Source organism: Callithrix jacchus, chromosome 11, assembly GCF_049354715.1.
Source record: "Callithrix jacchus isolate 240 chromosome 11, calJac240_pri, whole genome shotgun sequence".
Taxonomy (NCBI): domain Eukaryota; kingdom Metazoa; phylum Chordata; class Mammalia; order Primates; family Cebidae; genus Callithrix; species Callithrix jacchus.
The window spans coordinates 87,766,578-87,792,196 of NC_133512.1; the positions used below are offsets into that span (position 1 = coordinate 87,766,578).

Below are 25,619 nucleotides of genomic sequence, written 5' to 3' on the forward strand. Positions count from 1 at the left end.
CTTGCCCAACATGGTGAAACCCCATCTCTACCAAAAATTAGCTGAGCATGGTGGCACATACCTGTAATCCCAGCTACTTGGGAGGCTGAGATAGGAGAATTGCTTGAGCCTGGAAGGTGGAGGTTGCAGTGAGCTGAGATCGCACCACTGCACTCCAGTCTGGGTGACAGAGCGAGACTCTGTCTCCAAAAAAAAAAAAAAAAAAAAAAAGAATTATTCAGATCACAGAGCATATAGAACAAACTATTCCATTTGGGGTTTTGATTTTTTTAGGGATAGGGTCTTCCTCTTTCACCCCAGAAGGAATATAGTTATAGCTCACTGTAACCTTGAACTCCTGGGCTCTAGCCATCCTCCCACCTCAGCCTCCCAAGGACTGTAGGAGTGTGCCATCATGCCTGGATAATTTTTAATTTTTTTGTAGAGACGGGTTATCATTATGTTACCCAGGCTGATCTCAAACTCCTCGCCTCACGTGAACTTCCCACCTTGGCCTCCCAAAGCACTGGGAGTACAGGCATGAGCCACCACACCTGGCTGTTGGGTCTTATTTTTGATACAAAAAATAAGGAATCTCTGACATGGGTGAGAGTTGTTATCTCCTATAATTGGGGGAACTCAGGCATTATGAGATTGTTTTTGTTTTTGTTTTCTTTTCTTCAAAATCTTGCTCAAATTTATGGAAACTAAAAGCCTTCAGCCAATGATGGCATCATTTTGCCTGTGCAAATGTAAGTACCCTGTGTAACAAGATATATGCCACCTAGTATGGAACTGATTTTAGAAATAGAGAAAAGTATCTGTGGAGCACTTTAAAGTAAACAAAATAAAGACTGTTGGGCTTTCATGTCAGCTCACTTGTATTCTCTCTTTATATGCTAGAATCTCACTCACTGTTTGGCTAAACGGTGGTCCAAGTTTAGGGGTCTAAACTGTTGGGCTCCCTGGTATCCTCATACGTTGACTGTCTTTTAGTAACAAAGGAATTCAGTCCCATGGCCATGGGTTCAGGTGGCAGTGCACTTTTCCAAATGCCACTCTGTAACCATCAATGCCTTAGCAATTCCTAATGCTGACCTGTACTCAATCTGATATATCAAACCTTAAGAAATGAAACTTTAATGAGTAGAGCCTTTGGGATGGCAAGCCTCTTAAGGCCCTTTTCATGAAGATCTCAGTTCATTACAGAAATCATCAGCCTTATATTATAAGACTGATTGTAAAATAAAGAAATGGAACTCTCCATTGTCTCTAACTATCCCATTGCACAGCCTCTGTTCCACAACAACCAAAAGCTGATTTATTAGATTCTGATAACATATGTTCACATTATTTGTTACAACAGCCCGTCACACCCTCTGCTAAAACTTGGCTCACACTTTGAAAAATTCCTTTGTTGCAAATGGACAGACTCACCATACCAAGGCCCTTGTGTTGAGCTTTGTTTATGTTGTATACCTGGCAACAGAGATGATGTTCTTGTTCATTATTCATGGAAAAAGAGCCTCATTAGTGGCAGGACACATCTTGTTGCTGAGATGCCTCATTAGGGGTTTTGAGTTCAGCAGTTGTCAATAGAGTACAGATGACCTAACACCAACTGAATTCTGAAGGGAGCTTTGGTGCTGACTTGGCTCAGACCTGTATCATTTACAGTAGAAATATAATGAAGTGGCTGCTGAAGTTACTGTTCTTGAGATTGTGGAAAAACATGCCTCTTGTTTCTCACCACATATCATGAAATGGAGTCTTTCAAGTTCATCCCTGCTGCTTTTCCTGGAGATGTCTACTGAGCTGCTGGTTCCTTATCTGGCTCTGGGCAAAGAAGTGGGTGCTTTAGAGGTCTTGGAGTACAGACAGCTTTTAGGGCATCCTGTTCTTCACCCCGGTTCAGATGTCTAATCCATGAGGTGCTGGAGACAGCACTTAGAATCCCAGCCCCCTCATCCCTCTCTGTAGAGCCCCACCCAAAGCAGCAGGATTATATGTCATTTTTGCTAATTAGAATGCTCTGGTTGGGTAGCTGTTTTTTGGGTGGGTTATAGGTACAGCAGCCCTTTTTTATTACATTTGCTACGTGGCTGAATTTTTTAAGTAGTATGCTGGGAACACAGTGGGATTAGTTTTGCTTTTCTGACCTTTGTAAAAAGATTTAGAAAAATGGCAAGGCAGCCGGGCACGGTGGCTCACGCCTGTAATCCCAGCACTTTGGGAGGCCGAGGTGGGTGGATCACGAGGTCAAGAGATCAAGACCATCCTGGTCACCATTGTGAAACCCCGTCTCTACTAAAAATACAAAAAATTAGCTGGGCATGGTGGCACATGCCTGTAATCCCAGCTACTCAGGAGGCTGAGGCAGGAAAATTGCCTGAACCCAGGAGGCAGAGGTTGCAGTGAGCCAAGATTGTGCCATTGCACTCCAGCCTGGGTATCAAGAGCGAAACTCCGTCTCAAAAAAAAAAAAGAAAAAGGAAAGAAAAATGGCAAGGCACTGGGGTGCCTTGGGGTGGTGAAGAATGTATTTGGGGGAAAGAGGAGAGGCAAAATATATTCCCCTTGTCTCATTGTTCTTCACCACCTTAAAAAAAAAGTTTGGCTTTGAGTTTGGAAATCAGTGACAATCATATACTCCTGTTTTCCCTCAAGGATTACCAGTTGATTGGTCAGATCTCCTTGTAGTCTGTAGTCAGATTTTGATTTTGCCATTGAGATAACTTCTATTGTTTTATTATTCCAGGTGTTAGTCTAAAATACTGTTTGCTATCCTCAGGAGTTTTCATACTGTTGTATTTGCAATTTGTGAATCAACATTATAGGTGGGCAGTTTTATTCCAGGTGGCTGGTCCTGGTTCTATAATGTTCTTCACGCAGTGACTAAAATAACAGCAGCAACAGCTAGCATTTATGGAGTTCTTATAATGTGTCAGTATCAGACATGATTTGAACCACAAGCATATTTGGTAGATGCTATTGTTAGCCCCATTTTGCAGATATGGTAACTGGTACAAAAAGAAGGTAATTAACTTGCTCACAGGAAGAGCCTATAATATCAAAGTAAAGTCATATAGGTTTTATGTTATGACAGAATAGTGATCGACTGAGAACAACTTCATTGAATGTGTTGTGAATTCTACAAGGAAAGGAAAGCCAGAATTAAAACCAAGGTCGTCTGACTCCAAACCCATGCCTTTAACCACCACACTTACACTCTGCTCTTGGAAGTATTTATTTGTTTTTATTAATACCATTGTTCTTCTTGTTGGTATTAGCCACACTTTATTGAGAACCTACCCTGTGCCAAGCATGTTATTAGCTTGGAATTAGCTTTACCCTTAAAACCGTGCAAGGAGGGTTAACCATTTTAGCAGATGCAGAAACTGAGGCTTTGTGAGATTAAATAACTTACAAGACCACATTCTTAGAAAACTGCAGAGCTGGGATTCAAATCCAGATCCAGCTGGCTCTAAATCCCATGTGTTTTCCATAAATGTAAGCCTTCCAAAAGTGATGTGCTGGGCCTCTCTCACTCATCTTACAAAGGCATGAATTAGGTGGGCTGAAGCCATGGTGCAGAATTTCAGTGATGCCACATTGTCTTTTAAAATTTCTTTCTAATCATTCTTTAAGAACTGAGTGCATCATTGTTTGCTTGTCTTTCTGAAACTATCTTCAAAATACGGCTTCCCATCTTCAATCAACTTGTATCTGATTTTTTTAATTACAAAGGGGATTTGATGTAAGGTGTTCATTTAATTTGAGATTTATCTTTTTCTTCAGTCATACATTTGTTATAAAGACAGCAATGTTTTCAAGATCATTAAGTCATGAGAACCTTCTTTTAGAAACCATTGCAAAAGTTGTTACAAGCATTGGATTGCCTTTCAAAGAAGTTTATAGGCCACCTACGTTGAAAATTTAAGTCCCGAAGATTAGGGTGGGAATGTGGAAAAGAATTTGTGTGTTTCTTATTCATTGTCATTTGTGCATTTCAATTTTAGAAGAATCTCATAGAGCAAGTGAATGCAGGTCTGAGTGTTGTAAGGTATGTTTGGGAGCATCTAGTTCTGCCTGTCTCTAGTTAGTGATCCTTGGGGATACCAGAAGGCAGTCATGGGTGGTGGGGAAGAGGTGGATCAGATCCCAGCTCTGTGTTTCACCAACTGAGGGAGCTCGAGCAAATTACCTAATAGTCCAAGCCTTGGTTTCTTTCTCTGGAAATGAGATCAAGGCTTAGAAAGGCTAAATAACTTGCCCAACATCACACAGCGGGTAATTTGTTGTGAGGATTAAAGTAGTTTAATCTATGTTAAGTGTTAAGAACAGTGTGGCACACACAATAAGAGTTTAGATATTATTTGGTATTATAAAGAGCCAAAAGTGCCACTCCTGAACTTCACCACTGTTCTTCATTAGTCTTGTTCAAATGGAAAACCATATATAAAATGTTGCAATGAGAGGATAAGAGCCCAGGCTTGCGCCCTGCAAAAAGACAGTGTTATGACTTGTTATTAATATTAATTATGGATCTAATAGGACATATAAATAGATATCTGATAAGAATGAAAATTCTTAGTTTTATCTATATTTTTGGAAAGCTGAAAAATGAAATGCCAGTGATTTTTACTCCTGATTAAACAAAAAATTACTTCTTTGGGTTCACAGCAACTTCAGCCTCTGAACAGTTTGTCCTTGTGGAAATAAAGATCTAAGCGCTTTTGGATATTTACTCCATTGAGTCATTTAGTGATTGCTCTAAATTTGGGGCAGAAACTTCCCTTTCCTTCCCTTCTTTCTCAAAAGAACTAGGGACAGCTGGTCTTTCTTACAGTCACAAAAGTTATATAAATGCAACCGCTATATCAAGATCATTTTTACTGGTGCCATCGAGCCCATCCTAAATTAGCATTATTATCTGCCATCTGGTAATTTGCAGAGGGTATACTTTTTTAGAACAGGACATGTTTCTGACATTGGAGGAAATACTTTCATCTCAGTAGATTGAAAACAGAAGTTCTAAGGAAAGTCATTAGGGAATCACTCTACGTGAGACTATTCAGAGAAAAAGCCTTTTGCTGATACTGTTTTGCAGAGTCAGCATGTAATTATAACTAAAAATTTTGTAAACCTTGTTCATTGCCCAAGGCCTTATAACCAGCATAAGTTATTCAGCTATCATCATAGTCTGTTTGAACTGGCTACTAGATACCCTGTCTTTTGGTTAGGCTGTTTTCCATTTATGTTTGAGGAATAAGTAAAAATAGGAAGGATTTGAGATATCTGGATGTCCAGTGAGTAAAATCTGTATTTGTCAAACACTTCAAGTGTCAGGCTGTCCATACTTCCAAAACAGTACTTTTCAGTCAACTATATAGATGTGAATTTTGATGCCAAAGGCACAAGCAGCTTCTGAAAATGCCCACCACAAAATTAGGCTGCATATTAGAAAGTAGATTTGGTATGCTATCAGTTTCTAGTGACAGACTATAAACCTAGTTCAGCTCCTTTCCCTGGGCTGGTTGTTACGGAAAAGATCACAGATACCAGTCAAGTGCTCCAAGAGAGTTCTTGTGTAAAAGATGGGCAAACGAACCACATTGGACACCAAGAGGTAGATCTGCCAATAGGGCTGGGCCTTTGAGGTTACTTTAGAACAAATGATAGACTGTCAGGGGATGAACTATATATTGCATTGAGCGGAAGTTCTGATAATAGATGTCATTTTAATGAGGACTGTATGCACGACAAACTTCTGTCTCTGATAATGGAAGACCTTTGTTGAATGCATACATCTGTAATCCACATAGTTGGCACATGCACAAACCCTCCAAATTTATGTTGGGTTTGGTAATCCTTATTGCCCAGTTATCATAATTTACCAAGGTAACATCCCTCCCCAGCCAGCCATTACTGCCACAGAAACTATTGTGTTTAGCCTCAGGGCACCAGCCACAGAAGGGCCCTCTGACACTTCTAGGGTAATCCCGTCCAAAAGTTGCAAATAACATCTGGTGTTTGGCTTTGTAGCATAAGACAAATTTTTCTGGGTGTAGTTGAATGTGTATTGCCTGTCCCTCCCCCTGCCCAAAATTACTAAGGTCGTGTAGAATTTCCCAATTGAATCATTGAACTCCCAGGTGGCACATCTTTTTGAGGTTCTTGTGTATCAATCCCTTTTATTTCTTCAGTGAAATTTTTCCGTTTGGAAACCTTGGATTGGCTTTTGAAAATGGGGCAAAAAGAACTCATGCTGCCTGGAATAAAAAATACCAACAAAAATTTAAGGACTGAATCCTGTATTTCTGTTTTCTTTGCATCATATCATGAACAAGTAAACTGAGAAATTAATCACACAGTATAAGAACACATCACAATCCACAAACAGGTTATGAAGGGGAAATGGACTGCTGTTTAAATTTGTTTTCTGTTTTTGTTTGTTTGATTGGTTCATGCTTCCAAGAGCATCTGTGAAGGCCAAATATATTGGATTATAGGAGCTTCAAGTGTATCTGGGAGAAATGATACCAATTTGTTGCCTGAGCAAGAAAAGGGATACTTGGTACTTCATAATCTTAAAGGATAACAGAAAATAAATAGGTTAATTTTTTTCAAATTATTTCAGCAAGAATTTATCAAATCCTTAGGTTGAAGTACTAACTTTTAGGAGTTTTGAATTAAGAGGTAAATATATTCTATTCTCTGTCACCAAGAAGTTTTCACTCTAGTGGAGGAAGATGTTAAAAAACAAAAATCCAAAAAAACACTAAGGTGAAGCGAGATGAATCAGTGCTCAGTGAGTCTGTTTGAAACAAACTGTGGGGAGTGCAGAGAAAGAAAGCCTTTGAGAGCAAGCTTGTGCCTCTTTCATCTCAACCCCTGTGTCCTAGGGTAGTCATTGGGAACATCTGTGGTTGGTGAGTGACTCGGTAAATAAGATCTCACTATGACATAGTGTTCTCATTTGTGAGATGGTTTTGGATTTATATATCTACTTGCTGCCACCTTTGAAAAAATTTTAGAATCATATATATGAGAATTTGACCCTCAGTTCTATTCTTATGCATAAGAATAGTAATGATCCTTTTAAAACTACATCTTGATTATTATTATTGGGAGATGAACAAAAGGATATTAGGTCAAAAAGTTATCATGAAAAACTGTTCTATCCTGTCTAAAGTTTTGCCCTGTAAGTTTTCCGAGGCCTATCTAATTGATAGTTTTACTCATAATTAGACATTTCTTCCAAGATTATTGAATTAAAGTTTGGCTATTATGAACCACTTATGACTTTTGAAAATTCAAGAGTCATCTCCCTAAGATGACCTTTTCTTTCAGCAGCTTCATTTTAATAACGGGTCCTTAAGGAGTCAGAGAGGTGTGGTTTCCCTTGTTTTTCTACTTTTCTTCAACCTTGTTTCAGTTTTTACTCTATTGTTTTTTCCTTCCTGCCCCACAATTTCATTCCACTGCTGTTTCAAATAGACATCTAGATTAGAGCACCAATACAATTTCATGCACTCTGCTGGAACACTGTAAGCAAAGATAAATGCAGTACACATGTTGAGAAATAACAAGTTTCTGACTCCCTTTTAGAACATACAACATTGATCAATTTTAGCTTCCAGGAGCTAAATTAGATGTAAATGTTTGCAAATCAAAGGCAGCACAAGCTATTTGAGATGTTAGTAGATTAATTTAGGATTTCATTCAGCAAACACTGAGCACCAACTATATTTCAGACATTACTTTTTGTTGTGGGTACAAAGTGATGAAGAAGCACAGCTTTTACTCCTAAATCACACCATGTACATAGGACAGGGAAATAAGAGAACAGTTGTTAAAAAATATAAAGACAGTGATACACTTTAACCCAAGATGGAAGGGGCACTGCACTCACGGCAAGGTGGAGTGGGGGGAGCCTTCCCTTTGTAAGTGGTGTCTGAACTGGACAGTAAAAGTTCTTGAGGCAAGGAAAGCATATTGAAAGGTGCAGAGGCAGAATTGGCATGGCTTATTTGGAGAATTTTCTGTATCCCTTAGAGCAGAGGGATGAGGAGGGATGCAGTGAAGAGCTGAAGATGCCTTGGGTAAGTTAGCAGTGGGTGGAGGTGCATAGTGGGAGCAGACCTCTAAGGGCTTTGCGTCAAGCTTGGATTTTATTTTATGGGCTCTGGAGAGGCTGGAGGCAATTTGAGCAGAGGAAGGCCCAGAGTGAAGGGAGTGGTCCAGTACATACACACCATGTCCCCTTTTGAGTGGAGGTACTTGAGAGATCAGTGTGAAAGCACTCAGGTGTAGAAGAGTGGAGTGCCACTGCAGAGGGCTGGTGAGGTGACTTCAGACACGACAGTGGAGCACATTCTGTCCTGGAGGGAGACATTTGTGAGCTTTTCTGAACATTGATATAAAAGAGTTAGAATTTTGTTTTTCTTCCTTAAGCAACAAATGGGAATCCTAGTGCAGAAACTTGTCTCTTGGGTGACAAAACTTCTTATTTTAAACGATAGCCACTTTATTTCATTTGCTCTTTGATAATCTCTTAACTACAGAAAATTGAGCCCTATGTAGACTCACCATAACCCACAGATAATCTTTCGAGGGAGTATAACTAAGGGTGAAGAACCTGCCAGGACCCATGCAACCCATCAGTGCCTACCTACTTCTGCTGAGTCATAACAATGACATGAGGAGAAAAAATGTGGAAGAGGGGAACAGGTGGCATGTCCAGCTGTATTTTCTATAAAAGCTGTGAATTTGGAGATAGTAGAAGACATGATGTGAATAACTGTATAAATATCACTTGCTAAAATCAAACCATCTGAAAAATTCCTGCTTTGTTGTTACTTCAGTTGCTACTAAAGTAGACAAAGCATGAGAATAATATCATGGATTTAATTCTTACCAAAAAGGAAGAAGCTTAAGAGAAGGAGACCATGTTATGCTGTAGCTATAGTTTTTAAAAAAAAAAAAAAAAAGAACCATTAGGCAGAGGTTGACCTTGAATCTGAAACAAACAAAAGTGGCAAAAAGTGAAAGCCATGCTCTTTCTTTTCTTGCTTGCTTTCTTTTCTCTCTCTCTCTCTCTCTCTTTCGCTCTGTTGCTCAGGCTGGAATACAGTGACATGATCACAGCTCAATGCAGTCTCAACTTCCCAGGCTCTAGTGATCCTCCCTCCTCAGCCTCCCAAGTAGCTGGGACTACAGATTTGAACCACCATGGCTGCCTAGTTTTTTTCTATTTTTTTGTAGAGGTGAGGCCTCACTATGTTGCCTAGATTGATCTTGAATTCCTGGGCTCAAGTGATCCTTTGCCTGGGCCTCTCAAAGTGCTGAGCTTACAGGTGTGAGCCACCATGCCTAGCCTTTTATTTGTTTATTTTAATTCAGAGGAAAGATAAACATGAACCCACAAATGGAGTTTCAATTAATATAACTTACTTTGTGCTGTGACTATTTGGCATAGGGGATATAGAGTGTTTTTTAAAACAGGTAAATGGTTCGTGAAGGATGGAAGACTAAAAGTTGAAATGCAATTACTCCCAATGGATAAAGGTGTAAGGAAACATAAATGATTAAAGTGTATGAAAAGATCAGAATGACAAATAGCTAAATAAATACATACAAGTCAGGTGTAAACTTGTAAGCAGGTTTTCAGGGTGGTTAAAGACCAGAGGAAGCAAAAATCTCACACATTGTAGGATTTAATGTATGACTCTATTGCCCAAATAAAACAGTGAAGAAAGTATAGGAGAATGATGATAGGGAAAGCAGAAGCAAGTATCACACTAGCAATATGGGATAGTGACAGGGACATGGTATTTCAGGGTCAGTTCTGCCACTAATTTGTTGTATGGCTCTTAAGAAAATCATTTAGCTTTGCTGGGACCATATTTCTCACCTATAAAAGAAAACATTTAGGGAGGTTGATCTTGGCAGTCCTGTACTGTTGTTCAGTTTTTTGTCTGTATCTGTGGTAGTACTGTTTTGAGCAGAAAGTATCATATTAATATGTTACTGAGGTACAGTTATTCATTCCTATTTTATATTTCCCTTTTATATTTTTTACTTTTGAAAAGAATTTTGTCAAATAAGTCAGTCCAAACCAGATTCTAGAAATGACTATGTGGTTTTTGACCACAGGAAAAAAGGAAGTAATTGGGGATCTGACATGGATTTGTAAAGAAAATTGTGACAAATAAACACAGATGAGATAGTGGTTGTGAAAATACTGATATTCTTAATAGTATTTAAATGTTTATCTTACTAGTTTTAATGGCCTTTTTCTTCGTGTTTCTGAAAGCGGAGAAAACCATAAATGTGTTTACATCTTTATTTAAGCAAAATATTTGGTGGTATTTTAAATGCTGTCCTATCAGGCACCATGGGGCAATGTGGATATAACACCTAATTAATAGGTGGTCGCAGACATGTCATTGCAGACTGTTGCAAATTGAGGGTGATCTCTGGAGTCCTCTTTCCAGATTCTCTCATTGGTATTGCCATGGTCAGTATTTCTAAAAATCATATCTTGGAAACAACATAGCATAGTTTAAAATCGTGTGCTCTGGAGACAAATCTGGAGATTTGTTCTGGATTTGTGATATTGGCATATTTCTTAAACATTCTCTGCTTCGTTTTCCCCATCTATAAAACAGGGCTAACAGTCCTACCTCATAGGACTGCTATAAGGATTAAATAGGATAATGTATATAACTGATTAACACCAGTACCTGGCAGTTAGCCCTTGGTTAGTGTTAGCAGTCATTTTGATGATGATAATGATCATCTGGGGAAGAAGGTATGGAGGGAACAAAGCTGTGGGCGGTAGCTTGAATCAGAAAAATGACTAATAGGCTGGAATAATGTGCTGAAACTATTAAGATTTAATGGCTCAGATTTAATTTTAAGATTTGAAATTTAATGGCATCAGATGTGAAATCTGCCTATAGGTTTTTCATATATATTTTTTAATGTTCATGGCTTACATAAAAGGGAGAAAAGGCCAGACTTTAGCTGAAGTCTATTTGAATAGAATTGGATGGTGAGGGAGTTGTTGACCACACAATCCTAGGAACAAACAAGGAGTCCCAGCTGCTCAACACCAGGGCCGTTCTAGCTGGTACTCAGAGCCGTGTAGTGGCCATACCTCCTCAGGCTGCATGTTTCCCCTGAGCTCTCTACTGGTCAGGTTTGGGGGATTTAGAGTATTGTTTTCTAATATTAATTCTCATATTTCAAAATCACCCGTGGCCAGATAACAAAAATAGGTAAGTGAGAAGTTCTGAAGAATACGTCATTTGAGGAACGGGAGTTGTTTATCCTATAGAAGACTGCTATAGAAGAGATATTTAAACCATCTTAATGCTTGAGAGGTTGACGAACAATAATCAGATTCTGTTTTATTATGGAAGATGTAAGTGATTTTTAGATAAAGATTTGTAGAGAGAATGGAGTCGGGCAGTATGATAAAAGGCAAGTAAAATGTTATGGACGTCAGATTGGTAAGATAAGATATCTTCAGGTGACCATAAGATTTTAGGTTTACCCTAAAAAAATATTCTTTATTGGCTGGGTATGGTGGCTCCTGCTTGTAATCCCAGCATTTGGGAGGCCAAGATGGGCAGATCACTTGAGGTCAGGAGTTCGAGACCAACTTAGCTAACATTGTAAAACTCTGTCTCTACTAAAACTACAAAAATTAGCCAGGCATGGTTGTGTGCACCTATAGTCCCAGCTACTTGGGAGGCTGAGGCATTTCTCGAGAATTGCTTGAACCTGGGAGGTGGAGGCTGCAGTGAGGGAGATTGTGCTACTGCACTCCAGCCTGGGTAACAGAGTGAGACTCTACCTCAATTGGGCGGGGGGCATAAATTTCGTGTAGTTGCATGTATAACTCTTATGAAGAGAGGGATGATTTTTCACTTATGTATATACTCATGTGACTGCTACCCAGAATGAAACAGAACTTTCTGACATTTCAGAAGGTTGCCTCATACTCCCTTCCACCCAATAACTGCCCTCCAGTCTAGCAGTAACCACTTTCCTGACCTTTATCACATATATTAGTTCTGCAAACTTCATGAAACCACTTTGGAACACTGTCTAACAGTTTCCAGTGAAGTTAAACAGACATCTATCTTCAGATCCAATAATCCCATTTTTAGTTACATATCCATGAGAAATGAGTTTTCTCAAGCTTACACAAAAATGGTCACAGCAACTTTCTTCATAATAGTCCAAAGTGGGAAAACTATTCAGATGTCCTTTAGCAAGAGAATAAACATGTGTTGTATCCACATAATGAAATATTACTCATCAATGAAGAAGAATGAATGATACATGCTTCAACATAAATGAATGTCAAAAACAATGTGCTGAGTGAAAGGAACCAGACAAAAAGGAGTACATACTCTCTGATTCCATTTGTGTGAAGTTCAGGATTATAACTTTTGATGAAAGGCTTTCATGACAATTTGATTTTGCATGCCTAAGATGTTTGGGTTAATTTCTTTTCCTTTCAGAACACTTCTATAAAACATAAGATGGCAAAGAGGTGGAATAAAAATTGATGCTAGCAGTTCAGCTTTGCCTAAGTGAGAAACATTTACTTAGCATTCCTTGTTTCTGCAATGAGCAATGGAATTGTGTGATATCTCATTATTTCCTTTCCTTTTGTTTCCTCTTTGGATTCTAATTCATAAGAGCTAATAATGTAGCTAAATGCCACGTACAAAAGTCAGAAGGGCACTGCAGAGTAAGTGTGTTCAAACAAAATCAGACTTAGAATGATTTTGAGTTGCTTTCTCAAAATAAAATTTCTGAATAAATTACAGGCAGTATTACAAAGCAGACAATTTGTTCTTATTGCCACCATTTCAATCACTACTGGCAGCCACTCTATTCATTTTATCATTTTATCCATTTCTGTTGTGATAAAAGCATGAAGTCATAGCCGGCAGATAAAACTGTACAGAACAGATTAGTGATTACCAGGGGACATGTATGAGGAAGGACAGGGAGGCTACAAATATAAAGGGGTAGCACCAGGGAGTTCCTCTGTGGTAATGGAGCAGTTCTGTATCTTGGTAGTGGTGGTTACATAAATGTAGTTATCAAATAAAATTGCATAGACATGTGTACTTGATTTTATGTAAAACATGGTGAAAATGAGCAAGGTCTGTAGTTTACCTAATAGTAGTCTACCAATGTCAATTTCTTGTTTTTTGATATTATGCTACAGTTATATAAAATGTCACCATTAGGAGAAGCTGAGTGAAACATGTACAAGACTCTGTGTGCTATTTTTATAAATTTCTGGGAACCTGTAATTATGTCAAAATATTAAGTTTAAAAATTGTAACAGGCAACAGTAACCAAATCTCACCATTTTTTTTGTGGGGTGAGGTGGAAATGAAAGAGAAGGTGCTCGTGGGGCAAGCAGCATAAATAATTTCTCCCAAAGGGCAGTATTTATGGTTTTTCTTAATGCTGAGCCAAAACATCAGGTCCTGCCTCTGGTTTGGATGTTAGGCAGATATTAGATTAAAATATAGCTAATAAGGTAAATGTACTATAGCAGGCACACTGTAAATAGAACACACTAACTTTCACAAGAGTATGTGAAGGTTACATCTGATAGATCTGCAGGCTGACAGCACCTCATATGATATATTCTACTTTTGTCTGTGCTGTCAGTATTTGGCTCCACCAATGCATTTTCCCATGAACTTGCTTCAGGCAGATTATAGAACAGAATTCTTCCCTCTAGCATCTTTATCTGTTAGAAAAAAAAGTTATTGCATGTACATGACAGGAAACTTTGGAAATACAGATAATAGAAAAAATTGCTTGTAATCTTGCCACCCAGAAATAAACACCACTGATGGAGTGGTCCCCACTTATCCTTAAGGGATGTTCCAAAACCTCCAGTGGATGCCTGAAATGATGGAGAATACTGAACCCTATATACACAGTATTTTTTTCATGTGGGCTTATGATAAATTTTAATTTACAAATTAGGCACAATAAGAGATTAATAATAACTAATAATGAAATAGAACAGTAATAGAACTAACAATGAAATAGTTATAACAATATGTCATAAAAATTATATGAATGTGGCTCCTCCCTGTCATTCCACTTACTATGCATTCTAGCCATAACTCTTGCAGTTTTGAGGTACAGTGGCAAAACTAACAACTTTCTTTTCCTTCTTCACACTAGCACATGATTCATTCATACTGTAGATCTTAGCAGACTTGGTGTACAATTTTGTCTTTTTTTTATTAAGGTGAGAAATTTTACCTTTTCATTTAATGGAAGCACTTTATGGCTTCCCTTTGGCATATGCAAATTGCCAGCATCACTGCTCTTGCACTTTGGGGCCATTATGAAATAAAATAAGGGTTACTTGAACACTAGCACTGTGATAATTATGACAGCACTGTGATAGCTATGATAACACATATGGCCACAAAGTAACTGATGGGCGGGTAGCATCTACAGTGTAGATATGCTGGACAAAGGGATGATTCACACATCCTGGGTTGGAAGGAGCAGGACAGTAACAATCTCCTCACACTACTCAGAATGGCATGCCATTTAAAACTTATGAATTATTAATTTCTGGAATTTTCCATTTAATATCTTCAGACTGCAGTTGACTATGGACAACTGAAATCACAGAAAGTGAAACTACTGATAAGGAGAGTCTACCATATTCGGTGCTTATTCCAATCTTTTTCTCTGTACATATAAGTGCTTTTAAAAATGAATATTAAAGCATACTTTTTATAAACTTATAAACTTATTGATAGGTGCACAGTACATTTATTTCCTCCAGATCATTCAGTACCTTTCCACTACATGATTTAATGACTGCATGGAATTGTACCCTGTGAATGAACTTACAGCATGTTAACCAATCTATGATTGGACATTGGGGTATTCCAGTTTTCCATAAGAAACCATGTTGTGATGAACAATCTTTGTGCACATTAATGATTATTTCCTAGGATAAAGTCTTAGAAGTGGAATTGCTGGGTAGGCAAAGTGTAAAAGCTTTTCATTTATACTGCCTAAGTGCTCTGCAGAAAAATATGCACCATTTTCAAAAATGAAAATTGTAAACCAAAATCTGTTTGGACAACAGGACGCTCTATGTGAAGGGAAATTTAGGATCAGTTTCTTTAGAGTGATTCATTCCTCCTTAGAGCCAAATTGCCATTACCAAATAGATGTAATGTTTTTACAGAAAAAAAATAACATTGAGAATATCTAAATAAACAAGCTATGCAAGAATATTTCCCTATTTTCATTAATCAGTGAGAACAAAATAACTTACTAGCATAAAAAGATAAATAGAATGACATGCCACAAATAGGGAATGGGGTGTTTTCATAGAGCTACATTTCCCTCTTTCTCCATTTGATATTGATTAAAATAAATTTTTGGTTATTTTTAAGCATTGTTCTTGTGCACATATACTACTTAGTAAAGAAGAAGGTGCAAACATTTTAAAATGGAGAAAATGTACTGTAGTCATAATGTTGCTGAATGCTGTTGCATTTTTCTAGTTGTGAATGCCCTGCCTATGCTAGTGGGAATGGGGGTCAGGATTCTAGATTAAAGATCACCTTTGATTAGGCATCTCCAGTCATTTGCTGGAGCACCTCAATTGTATCTTTGTCTGCATTTCTATCCGGGTGAAGGGGTCCATTTGATTGATTCGGTAACCATCAAACACAATTTGCTCTTTCTTGTTGAGAAGCTAAGTCCTTAACAAGACGATCCTTCTTGTGCTGCCACCTTCAAATAATTATGATCATTGTTTTTGGAAACAAGGCTTGGATAATTTTAAAATAAAAAGTCTGAACTTTTAAGTAAGCCATGTATCATCAGTTTTTATTTTATTAGCTTCAATAACAATCAATGAGTATACCCTAGAAAACAAGGTATTTTGTTTCTGTATTGATTCCCCACACTGGAAAGCTGTTAAATGTTTAGATGCTGGAAAAGCAACAAGACAAATCCATTAGTGTCTTACATTTTTTTCTTCTTAGTTGTAAGCACGCCATTTTATATAGTGTGTGTGTGGTGGTGACATTTTGCTTGAATATAGTTTATGAGATCAAGGATACAAAGACCTCTTTTCCTTCCAATTCTGTGCTGATATTTTCTATCATTGTGTTTTACCAGTGTCACTGAAATTTCCCTCAAAGAGAAATTCCTTAGGAATCTCCTTGGAATTGGCAGTATTTACCCTTTATTGAAAGAGAGATTGGTTTTCTTTTATGAAATTGTTTTCTTCTGCCTCTGTCTATTGGCTAAGTATGGGACCTCCCTTTTTCATTCCTACTTTAATGTAATCCTTTCTAAGTTGGAAACAGCTTTGCAAAGAAGCTTGCAGGGCATTCCAGGTGCTAAGAGTTCCTCTAACCTAGAATGAATTTTGCAGCATCTGGGAATGGCATATTTTTACCTGTTCCGATTTAAGGTATTTCTGTGTCATAGTGTAAATTTGGCTCCAAGTGTTAAAGACTAACTCCTGTTCTGGAAAGAATGCAATCATAATTTAAGAACAAATTTTTCACCCAAAGCGGTGCCCTCTTTGAGTTTATCTACTCTCACTTGTACTCTGTGCTTTTACTTTCCTGTAAACTCATTATGTAAACCCCACCCCCACCCTGGCCCTTCTGAAATTTTTGTAAAATTGAAATGAACTGTTTTTCCTGGTGACTAGTGAGGCTTCATATAAAAGGATATTTATGATAGATTTGCATGAACAAAAATTATGTAGTTTTCTAAAGATTTCATACGTGTCCTTTAAAAATTATATATATTTATTTATATATTAGATCTATATGTATATCTCCTTGACCTTAACTTTTACCTTTTTAAGAAGCCTATTAAAAATTGAATGTAAACTTGAAACTTAATGCCAAGAAAATTTAGTTTAACTCTGACCACTAAAGAATCATTCATTTGGCTATGTGTCTTTTTTTAATCTAGATTTTTTTCTTCAATTAGTATTTCATACACCTGTTGAGAAAGTTTTGTAAGGGACAAAGACACTTTCATGTCTTTCACATCAAGGATATTCATGTGATATCTAAATTTATATATTTATAGCTATACTCTGCTCAAACTCAACATATGAAAATTCATGATTTAAAATAGAAGGTGATTGCTTAAGAGTCAGCCTGGTGGGCATGAATTATTCACAAAAATACAAACTACCCTTAGTAGTTGATACAGTAAGGAATAGCTGAAGTTCTTGTGTAATGTATCTATTAAAATATTCTTAATCTACACTTTATTGCACTCAAATGTGATTAAAATGCTAGTATATTGAAAATTATTGCTCTTGGTTACCTGCAAACTTACGTGTTTCTACTTTCTTTTTCTCCAACAGATATAAGCTTACCAAAGTCAGCAACAATATGCTACACAGCTGCTTTGCTCAAAGCAAGGGCTGTTTCTGACAAGTAAGTGAGTATTAACTTGGGTGGTACTAATGCCTGACTGGAATTAAGATGTGTTGCCTCTCAGGGCTTTTTCTGGAAGTTTCTCTTAGTCTATGAGACCCCTGCTTATAAGCATGCATTTTCCAAAACCTGCTGTTGTTTTCTTTCACTATTAGAAGGAGGGAATGTATATCCTTGGGTATTATAAGGGTGTGTAAAGTAATCCTAAAGAGGGATTTATTTGAAATTCCATGCCTCTGAGATGACTTTTTTTTTGTGTGTGTGAGACAGTAGATAACAAAACACCTGCTTGGGACTTACACAGAATGCCATCATTCTATTTGTTTTTTGCACATACGTCTCCTTTCAGCAGTCCACGACCGGGTAGTGTCATACACATGTAAAATGTGGCACAGGGGATGGTCATCTCTCATCCTTTGCCATATCAACTCCAAATTAGCCATCCCCCCACCCAGGAGTTGTTAACTTTGAGTTACCATCTCAATGGGATATTTGCCTATTTGATTCAGGAAGGTGACTATGGCATATAGAATTTTCATAAGCTTCCAAGGATGCCTGTCAGGTGAAAAGAGCATAGATGGCTTAATTACTTTGAGTTTGTAAACTCTTACACTTCCCCGGTACAGTCCCTCTGTGGCATTGAAAGCAGAGAACAGGAAACAGCTTCTGCTGTGTCAGACAGGTTTGCTGTTAAGTGTGTGTGCACTTCAAGATCGAAGTAATTTTCTTTCATTCTTTTTTATCCTGTAGATCGCCAGTACCTACTGCAACATCTTTTCTCCCTACACAGCGACTCCAGCTTGGGAGGGCAGGGCCAGGGTTGTCACAGCTTCCCCTGTGGTGTCTGCCTGCCAAGCACAGCTCTGGAGTTAGCCCTGGGTGTGAGGTGAGAAAGAGATTGCATGGTCTGGTTTTTTTCATTCACTCGGGCAGGTGTCTCGCCCGCAGTTTGGGCATGCACACGCCCCCTGCCGGAATGGCCCCAAGCAGGCTCACCTGCTGCTGAAGCTGCAACGATTTAACCTCCATCGCAGCACTGACATTGGGTGGGAGGCCTCCTTTCAAATCCTCCCCAGTTCTGTTTTTAACCAAGTACCCTCTTCTGTAACCTAATTTTCTCTTTTTCCTACACTGTCTGCCCTTGTCAGTCCTACCTCTTCCCCTGACCTGACCAGGTACCTCGTAGAAGATTTAGATTAGCTATTTAGACAGAGACGTGACAGCTGAATTTAACTCCTGCCATGATTAGAATGCAAGCACGCTTTCTGCTCCTGCTGGGGTTTTTGCTGGCCTCGGTCTGAGGGGTCACTCAGAGGTTCCATGCAGTAGAAGTTTGGAGAGCTCATGCCATTGGCTCGCTGTGGTTTTATGGGCCCTTGATAAGTAGATGCTTTCAGGTTGATGCCCAAGCAGTGGTCCCAACTGGATGGTTTTTATCTTTCTGCTTTTCAGGTTCTCTCCTGAGGCTGCATCTCGGCGGGGGCTGAGCACAGCAGAGATGAATGCGGTAGAGGCCATTCATAGAGCTGTGGAATTCAATCCTCATGTGCCAAAAGTGAGTCTGTGGAATTCCCACAGGAACTCGTTATGATAGCAGAGAAAGCATTCATTGACCATGGTGTCCTATCTCGAGTACACTGGTTATAAAAAAAATGAATTGCAACCAACAAATGTTGAGGCCCTGTATAGTATATGGGCATTTGCCTCATTTTAAGCAAAAGCTCCACTCAAGAGTCTTTGGGACAGATTCCAGACTTCACATAATAAGAGTAAATAATGATAGACCTCGTTGAGGCAGGCCAGGAAGCCTGAAATTGGCAAAAAGTAGTAGATGTCCCAGAAATGTCAACACATTTGATAGGAATTTCACACCAGTAATGGTCTTACATAGACCAAACTCAGGAAATAAATGTTGTTGTGAATAAAACTGGTTAAAAAAAATACCAACTAATGTGGCATTCCATGTCTCTATAAATAAATGATAGTTAATCAGTATTGGCAAGAAAATGATAGAGAAAACCTCAAAATATGAAAAAGTATTTTGCTTTGTGAGTACTGTTTTAATAAGTATATGTAGTAGAAAATCTTTGTCTTGGTTATTAACCACATGGTTGAATAATTTATAAATACCCAATATTTCCAATTTTTTTCTGAAATTAATTTCAAGGGAGTCAGATCAGAGCAGAGGATATTTCTGTAATCTTTCATTCAGGAGATGAACGTGTATTTATTATTTACCTATGTTTAGCTACCTGCTCTGTGTTAGGCATGAAGCTGAGAGGCACTTTGACTCTCGCTATTTAAGTACATTTTGACCTCTAAGAGACTTATTGTAATTTACCTCAGGTATGACAAACTGTAACTTTCTTGGCAAAATGTCTGATGAAGACTAACTGGTGAAAAATGACAAAGGAAGGCTGTTTTACTTGTGTTGTAGCATGATAGTAAAAGGGTCCGGGGGTATGAGTGAGAGAGAGGGAGATGATTTATGGAGTTAACTACTTTATTTTGTTGCTATCCAGAGTGACAGAGATAAGTGATCTAATATCATTCCTGGGATTTTACTCAAGTCTAGGTCATTTTTTTTCACTTAGCAGGAAACTAAGTGCCACATTTGCATAAGGATGTATTTATTCATTAGTTCTAATGGGTAATGACCAACATAGTATTTGTAGATTTATGTATTGTACATATGGTGCTATAAATATATCTTCTTATATAATATTTTCACCTAAGATAAAAACATTTATTCTACTTTGAATAAAATTTAAAACTAATCATTAAAAGATTATCCTGAATTATGGTGAGCTGAGGTCATCTATTAATACTTACTGAATGCCATTCTCTACAGAGCTATTCAGTAAGCATAAATAAGGCTCTTTTAGAATAGTATTGAGCAATAACTCCTGGATTCTGAGGCAAAAGCTTGTGTTACACTTCTGGCTCTGTCATTTATCAGCCATTGGACATTGGGCTTAGCATCTCTCAGCTCAAAGTTGTCCCTTATCTTTAAATGAAGATAAAAATATAAGCCCTGCCTATCTTCTGTGGTAAAGATCAAGTGAGATTATATATTTGAAGTTCTTTGAAAACACCTGAGCACCACTTATTTGTAAACTATTAAACTTTTTGATATTTGACTTGTTGGGGGCTCCTTATATCTAGGAACCAGATCTTTTACTGTGATCCTAACTAGAGCCTTGCAATCCTGGGGCACAAGACAGAAAGTCACTACAGTACTTGTTGGTTAGATATTTTGATGGAAGTAGTCATTTAATGCTATAAAACTGGTCTGAAATTGTTACTTGGGCCTCTAGAAGAATATTAAAAGCCCTAAGAAACACTTTAAAGCTGCCATGGAAGAATTTGACACAGTTAACTAGGATTCCACCTGCAAAATAGTGTTATTCTAAAAGTGGAAACATTTAAAATATTTGATTACTCTACTTTCTAATCATGAAACAGAGAAGGTAAACTACCTATGTAAACTGACTCTATAGCACGTTGCTTTGTTGGTGATTGTGCTGAGGGAGAGATGTGTTTCCAGATGGGGAATGGGTCTTGGGATTCACTGGCCCCATCTGTCAAGAATTAGTCACAAACCTCTAATATACAGTATGCAGTGTGCTCTAAACATCTTCTACAAGTTTGCACTGTTTATTGGGCTGCTTGCTAATACTTTCGCAAATACACACACATGCACGCACAATTGGTGCCTTGGAGGCAGAGTATAATAATGGCCTTAGTTCTAATGAGACATCAGTAAAGGATATAAACTTGTGGACTCTTGGCATAAGAAGGGCCTTAAAGATCATCTAGGTCACCTTTCCATCCTAACCTTGACACTCTCCTTATAATGATACTGTGATAATCATTTTTATTATTGGTTTCTTTTGAATGTTATGTGCCAAGCACAGTGCTAACTGGAATACATAAACCCCTCTCACTTATTTTTCATAATGACTATATGAGGTGTATTATGTTATTATCCCTATTACATAGATGAGGATACTGACGGCTTGGAGAGGTTAAATAATCTGCTCATGGTCATACAGCAAATAAATGACAGAGCCTGAAGCAATTCTAGGTTATCTGCTCTTAAATGTTGCCCTCTACTGCCTCCCAGATCACACCAGGAACAGACCAGCCTAGGCTTGGACCCATCAAATGCTGGCAGGCACACTGCTTCCCAAGGCATTCAATCATTTAAGGACAGTTCAGGTTTCTTCAAGATATCTTAAATGATATGACTTCCATGGCTTCTTTTTCTCTATCACAGGAAGTTGTCAGTGGCCCACCACAGGAATTTTCAGTATCTACATACTGTATTATGTAATTACCATCTTTTTTGAGGGAGGAGAAAAAAATACCAAATATAATAACTGAGAACTGCCTTCCATACATTTCCAGCTTTGCTTCATCTGGTATCCCATTAAGCAAAGAAACATAGGTAATACTTCACCATCCAATGATAAATCCTAGTCATTTACCTTAGGAGGGTTACTCTTAGGAACTCTCTTTGCCTGCAGACATGAGGAGTAGGGAGGAAGGATTGCTCCTTATCACATCACAGGGCTGGGAGATAAATGAGAACAATAAGAAACCCCTTGTCTCTGTTCTGAAGGAGAGCCCCTTAAGTGGTCACTTAGATGCGAAACACTTGACTTTCTGAAGTATTAGATTGCAGCAAACTAGTAAAAAGGAAGTAGACACATAGACTCATCATTACCAACAGAACTGTCACTCCTTCTTGAGAAACTGTAGCTGGGCCACCACCTCCCATAGGAAAAGGCATAAACTCCTTGGGAGATTCTTCAATACCCTTCATAATCTGACCCAACTTGTTTTTCTTTTTTTTCCACCTTGCAACTGTTTTGTCATCATTCCAGAAACATTCTCTTCCCTTTCCTTCTTCACTTCTTCTGAGGAAATGCTGTTCCTCCTTCACCACCATTACTACCATTAAGAGTCATCAGGAAGCTTGTTCTTCCTCATCAGAATAAGTCTCTCCTCCGTGGTCTCTCACTATAATGCATTGATTATATACTTGCTGTTTACCTTTTTTTTTTTTTTTTGAGGACAATTGGGGATGTTAATGATTTTGGTGATTTTCAACAACTGAGAACAAAACTCAAGAAGACAAAGAAATGTTGAATCCATTAGAGGATGTTTTCCGTTTAATGGGATTAAAATAGCTTTGCATTTAAAGAAAATTCCATTCATGTAATTCTGAACAAAGAACTGCCTTCATACCTATTCTATACCTTCATCTTTGTATTGCTATAGTTTACTGGATTTGGGGCCTTCTTTCTGCCGATATGCTCCTCTGCTCACCCTGCTCTTCCTCAGCAGTCTGGAGATTTACATTGGGGTGGGGGCGAGGGGAGACATTTCTATCAGTGACCCATCAGCTACACAGATCTGAGTTAACCAGAGCTTACATGCTCTTAGTATGCTGCAGCTACACCACAAGCCTTTCACTGCAAGAAGACACATTTTTGTTTTGGAAGATGTTACATTAACTCCTTCAGGGCACCAAAGTTAAATTTTCATTTTCTGCCAAGTTTCTGAAAGGTGGGCTAAATTATTTGTTTGTTATGGGCAGTATTAGATATGTCTTTTGCTCTATAGTGGTATAAAAACAATTTACTCATATTTAAGACTCTAGCCTTTTTTTCCTAGGCATTTTAAATACTTTACTATTATTTAAAAAATAGCATAGGGCTCTTTACATGGACTTTATGGTTGGGTATTGGGGTATATTTGTTTCTGAGGGAAGATTAACAGATGTTCTGGGTTCTTTAACCTTAAAAAGGTTATCCTCCATCTTAAGTTCAAGTATTTTATCCATGTGCCTTCAGACTCTTTTAAGACAGTTTCTATAACTGGGTACTTCTTTTTTATGGGTGTGAGGTAAAAAACATGTAACATGAGATCTACCCTTTTAACAAATTTTTAAGTTTACAGTACAATCTTGTTAACTGTATTAGTCTGTTCTCATGTTGCTAATAAAGAAACACCCAAGACTAGGTAATTTATAAAGAAAAGAGATTTAATTGACTCATAGTTCAGCAGGGCTGGGGAGGCCTCAGAAAACTTACATTCATAGCAGAAGGGAAAGTAAACACGTCCTTTTTCACATGATAGCAGGAAGAAGAAGAATAAGCAAAAGGGGGAAAGCCCCTTATAAAACCATCATATCTCGTGAAAACTCACTATCAGGAGAACAGCATGGAGATAGCTGCTCCCATGATTCAGTTGCCTCCCACCAGGTCTCTCCCACAACACATAGGAAGAGATTTGAGTGAGAACACAGCCAAACCATATCATTAACTGTATGCACATTGCTGTACAGTAGATCTCCAGAACTTTTCATCTTGCACAGTTGAAACTCTATTCCTATTGAATAGCAACTCCTCATTTTGCGCTCTCCCCAGCTCCTGGCAAGCACTGTTGTACTCTGCTTCTATGAATTTGGCTACTTTAGCTACCTCATATCAGTAGAATCATGTATTATTTGCCTTTCTGTGACTGGCTTATTTTACTTAGCATAATGTCCTCAAGGTTTATCTATGTTATAGCTAGTATATGACAGAATTTTCTTCTTTTTAAAGACTGAAAATTATTCCATTGTATGTATATGCCGCATTATCTTTATCCATTCATCTGTCTATGGACATTTAGGTTATTTTCATCTCTTGGCCATTGTGAATAATGCTGCAGTGAAAATAGTAGTACAAACATCTCTTCAAGATCCTGCTTTCACTTCTTTTTTTTTGAGACAGAGTTTCTCTCTTGTTACCCAGGCTGGAGTGCAATGGCGTGATCTCAGCTCACCGCAACCTCTGCCTCCTGGGTTCAGGCAATTCTCCTGCCTCAGCCTCCTGAGTAGCTGGGATTACAGGCACGTGCCACCATGCCCAGCTAATTTTTTGTATTTTTAGTAGAGACGGGGTTTCACCATGTTGACCAGGATGGTCTCAATCTCTTGACCTCATGATCCACCCGCCTCGGCCTCCCAAAGTGCTGGGATTACAGGCTTGAGCCACCACGCCCGGCCCTGCTTTTACTGCTTTTGAATGAATACTCAGAGGTAGGAATGACTGGTTTATATAGTAGTGATTCTATTTTTTATTTTTTGAGAATCTTCCAAACTATTTTCCTTAGGGGCTGCGCCATTTTACATTCCTACCAACAGTGCACAAGAGTTCCAGTTTTTCCACAAACTTGCCAACACTTGTTATTTTCTTGATTGTGGCCATCCTAGCACGTCAAGTAAAATTTTTTTGTGTTGTTGATTTGCATTTCTCTGCTGATTATTGATGTTGAGCATCTTTTCATATATCAGTTGGTCATATGTCTTTTTTGGAGAAATGTCTATGAGTCTTTTGCCCATTTTTAAATCAGATCGTTGGACTTTTTCCTTTCTTTCTTCTTTTTTGCTATTGAGTTGTAGGAGTTCCTTATATGTTTTCAATAATAACCCCTTATTAGATATATGATTTGCAGATATTGTCTCTGTTCCACAGGTTACCTTTTCACTCTGTTATTTGGTTTATTTGCTACCCAGAAGCATTTCAGTTTGATGTAATCCCACTTTTCTATTTTTGCTTTTGTTGCTTGTGCTTTTGGTGTCATATCTAAGAAATCATTGCTAAAACTAATGCCATGAAGTTTTTCCCTCTTCTGCTTCCTTCTAGGAGTTTTATAATTTCAGGTTTTACATTTAAATTTTTGAGGCATTTCGAGTTGATTTTTGTGTATGGTGTAAGATAACAGTCCAATTTCATTCTTTCACATTTTCTTGAAGATAATTATCTACTTCTACCCTCTCCCCACCCCATGACCCAAGATAGGGTTGTACTCTGTCACCTAGGCTGGCGTGCAGTGACACAGTCATCACTCATTATAATCTCAAGCTCCTGGGTTCAAGGGATCCTCCAGCCTCAGCCTCAAGAATAGCTGGGCCTATAGGTATGTGCCCCCACACTCAGCCAGCTTTTTAAAATTTTTAGTAGAGACAGGGTCTCTGTTGCCTCAAGCAGTCCTTCCATCTCATTCCCCTAAAGTGCTGGGATTATAGGTGTGAGCGACCGCACACAGCCTAATCTACTTCTTGAGTCCTCTGTAGTTGAT

At 38.2% G+C, this 25,619-nt stretch overlaps 1 protein-coding gene across 19 annotated transcripts in view; it reads left to right on the top strand.

The window, feature by feature from the left end:
• The window catches only part of ST7 (suppression of tumorigenicity 7), a 306,671-nt gene that overhangs the window by 246,900 nt on the left and 34,152 nt on the right, over positions 1-25,619 (top strand). For all 19 annotated transcript variants that reach the window (XM_017975480.4, XM_017975482.4, XM_009002742.5 and 16 more), the window contains 2 exons: positions 17,411-17,483; positions 18,936-19,038. In XM_017975480.4, the coding sequence (XP_017830969.1) occupies positions 17,411-17,483; positions 18,936-19,038 (176 nt within the window). The remainder of the gene's footprint in view (positions 1-17,410; positions 17,484-18,935; positions 19,039-25,619) is intronic.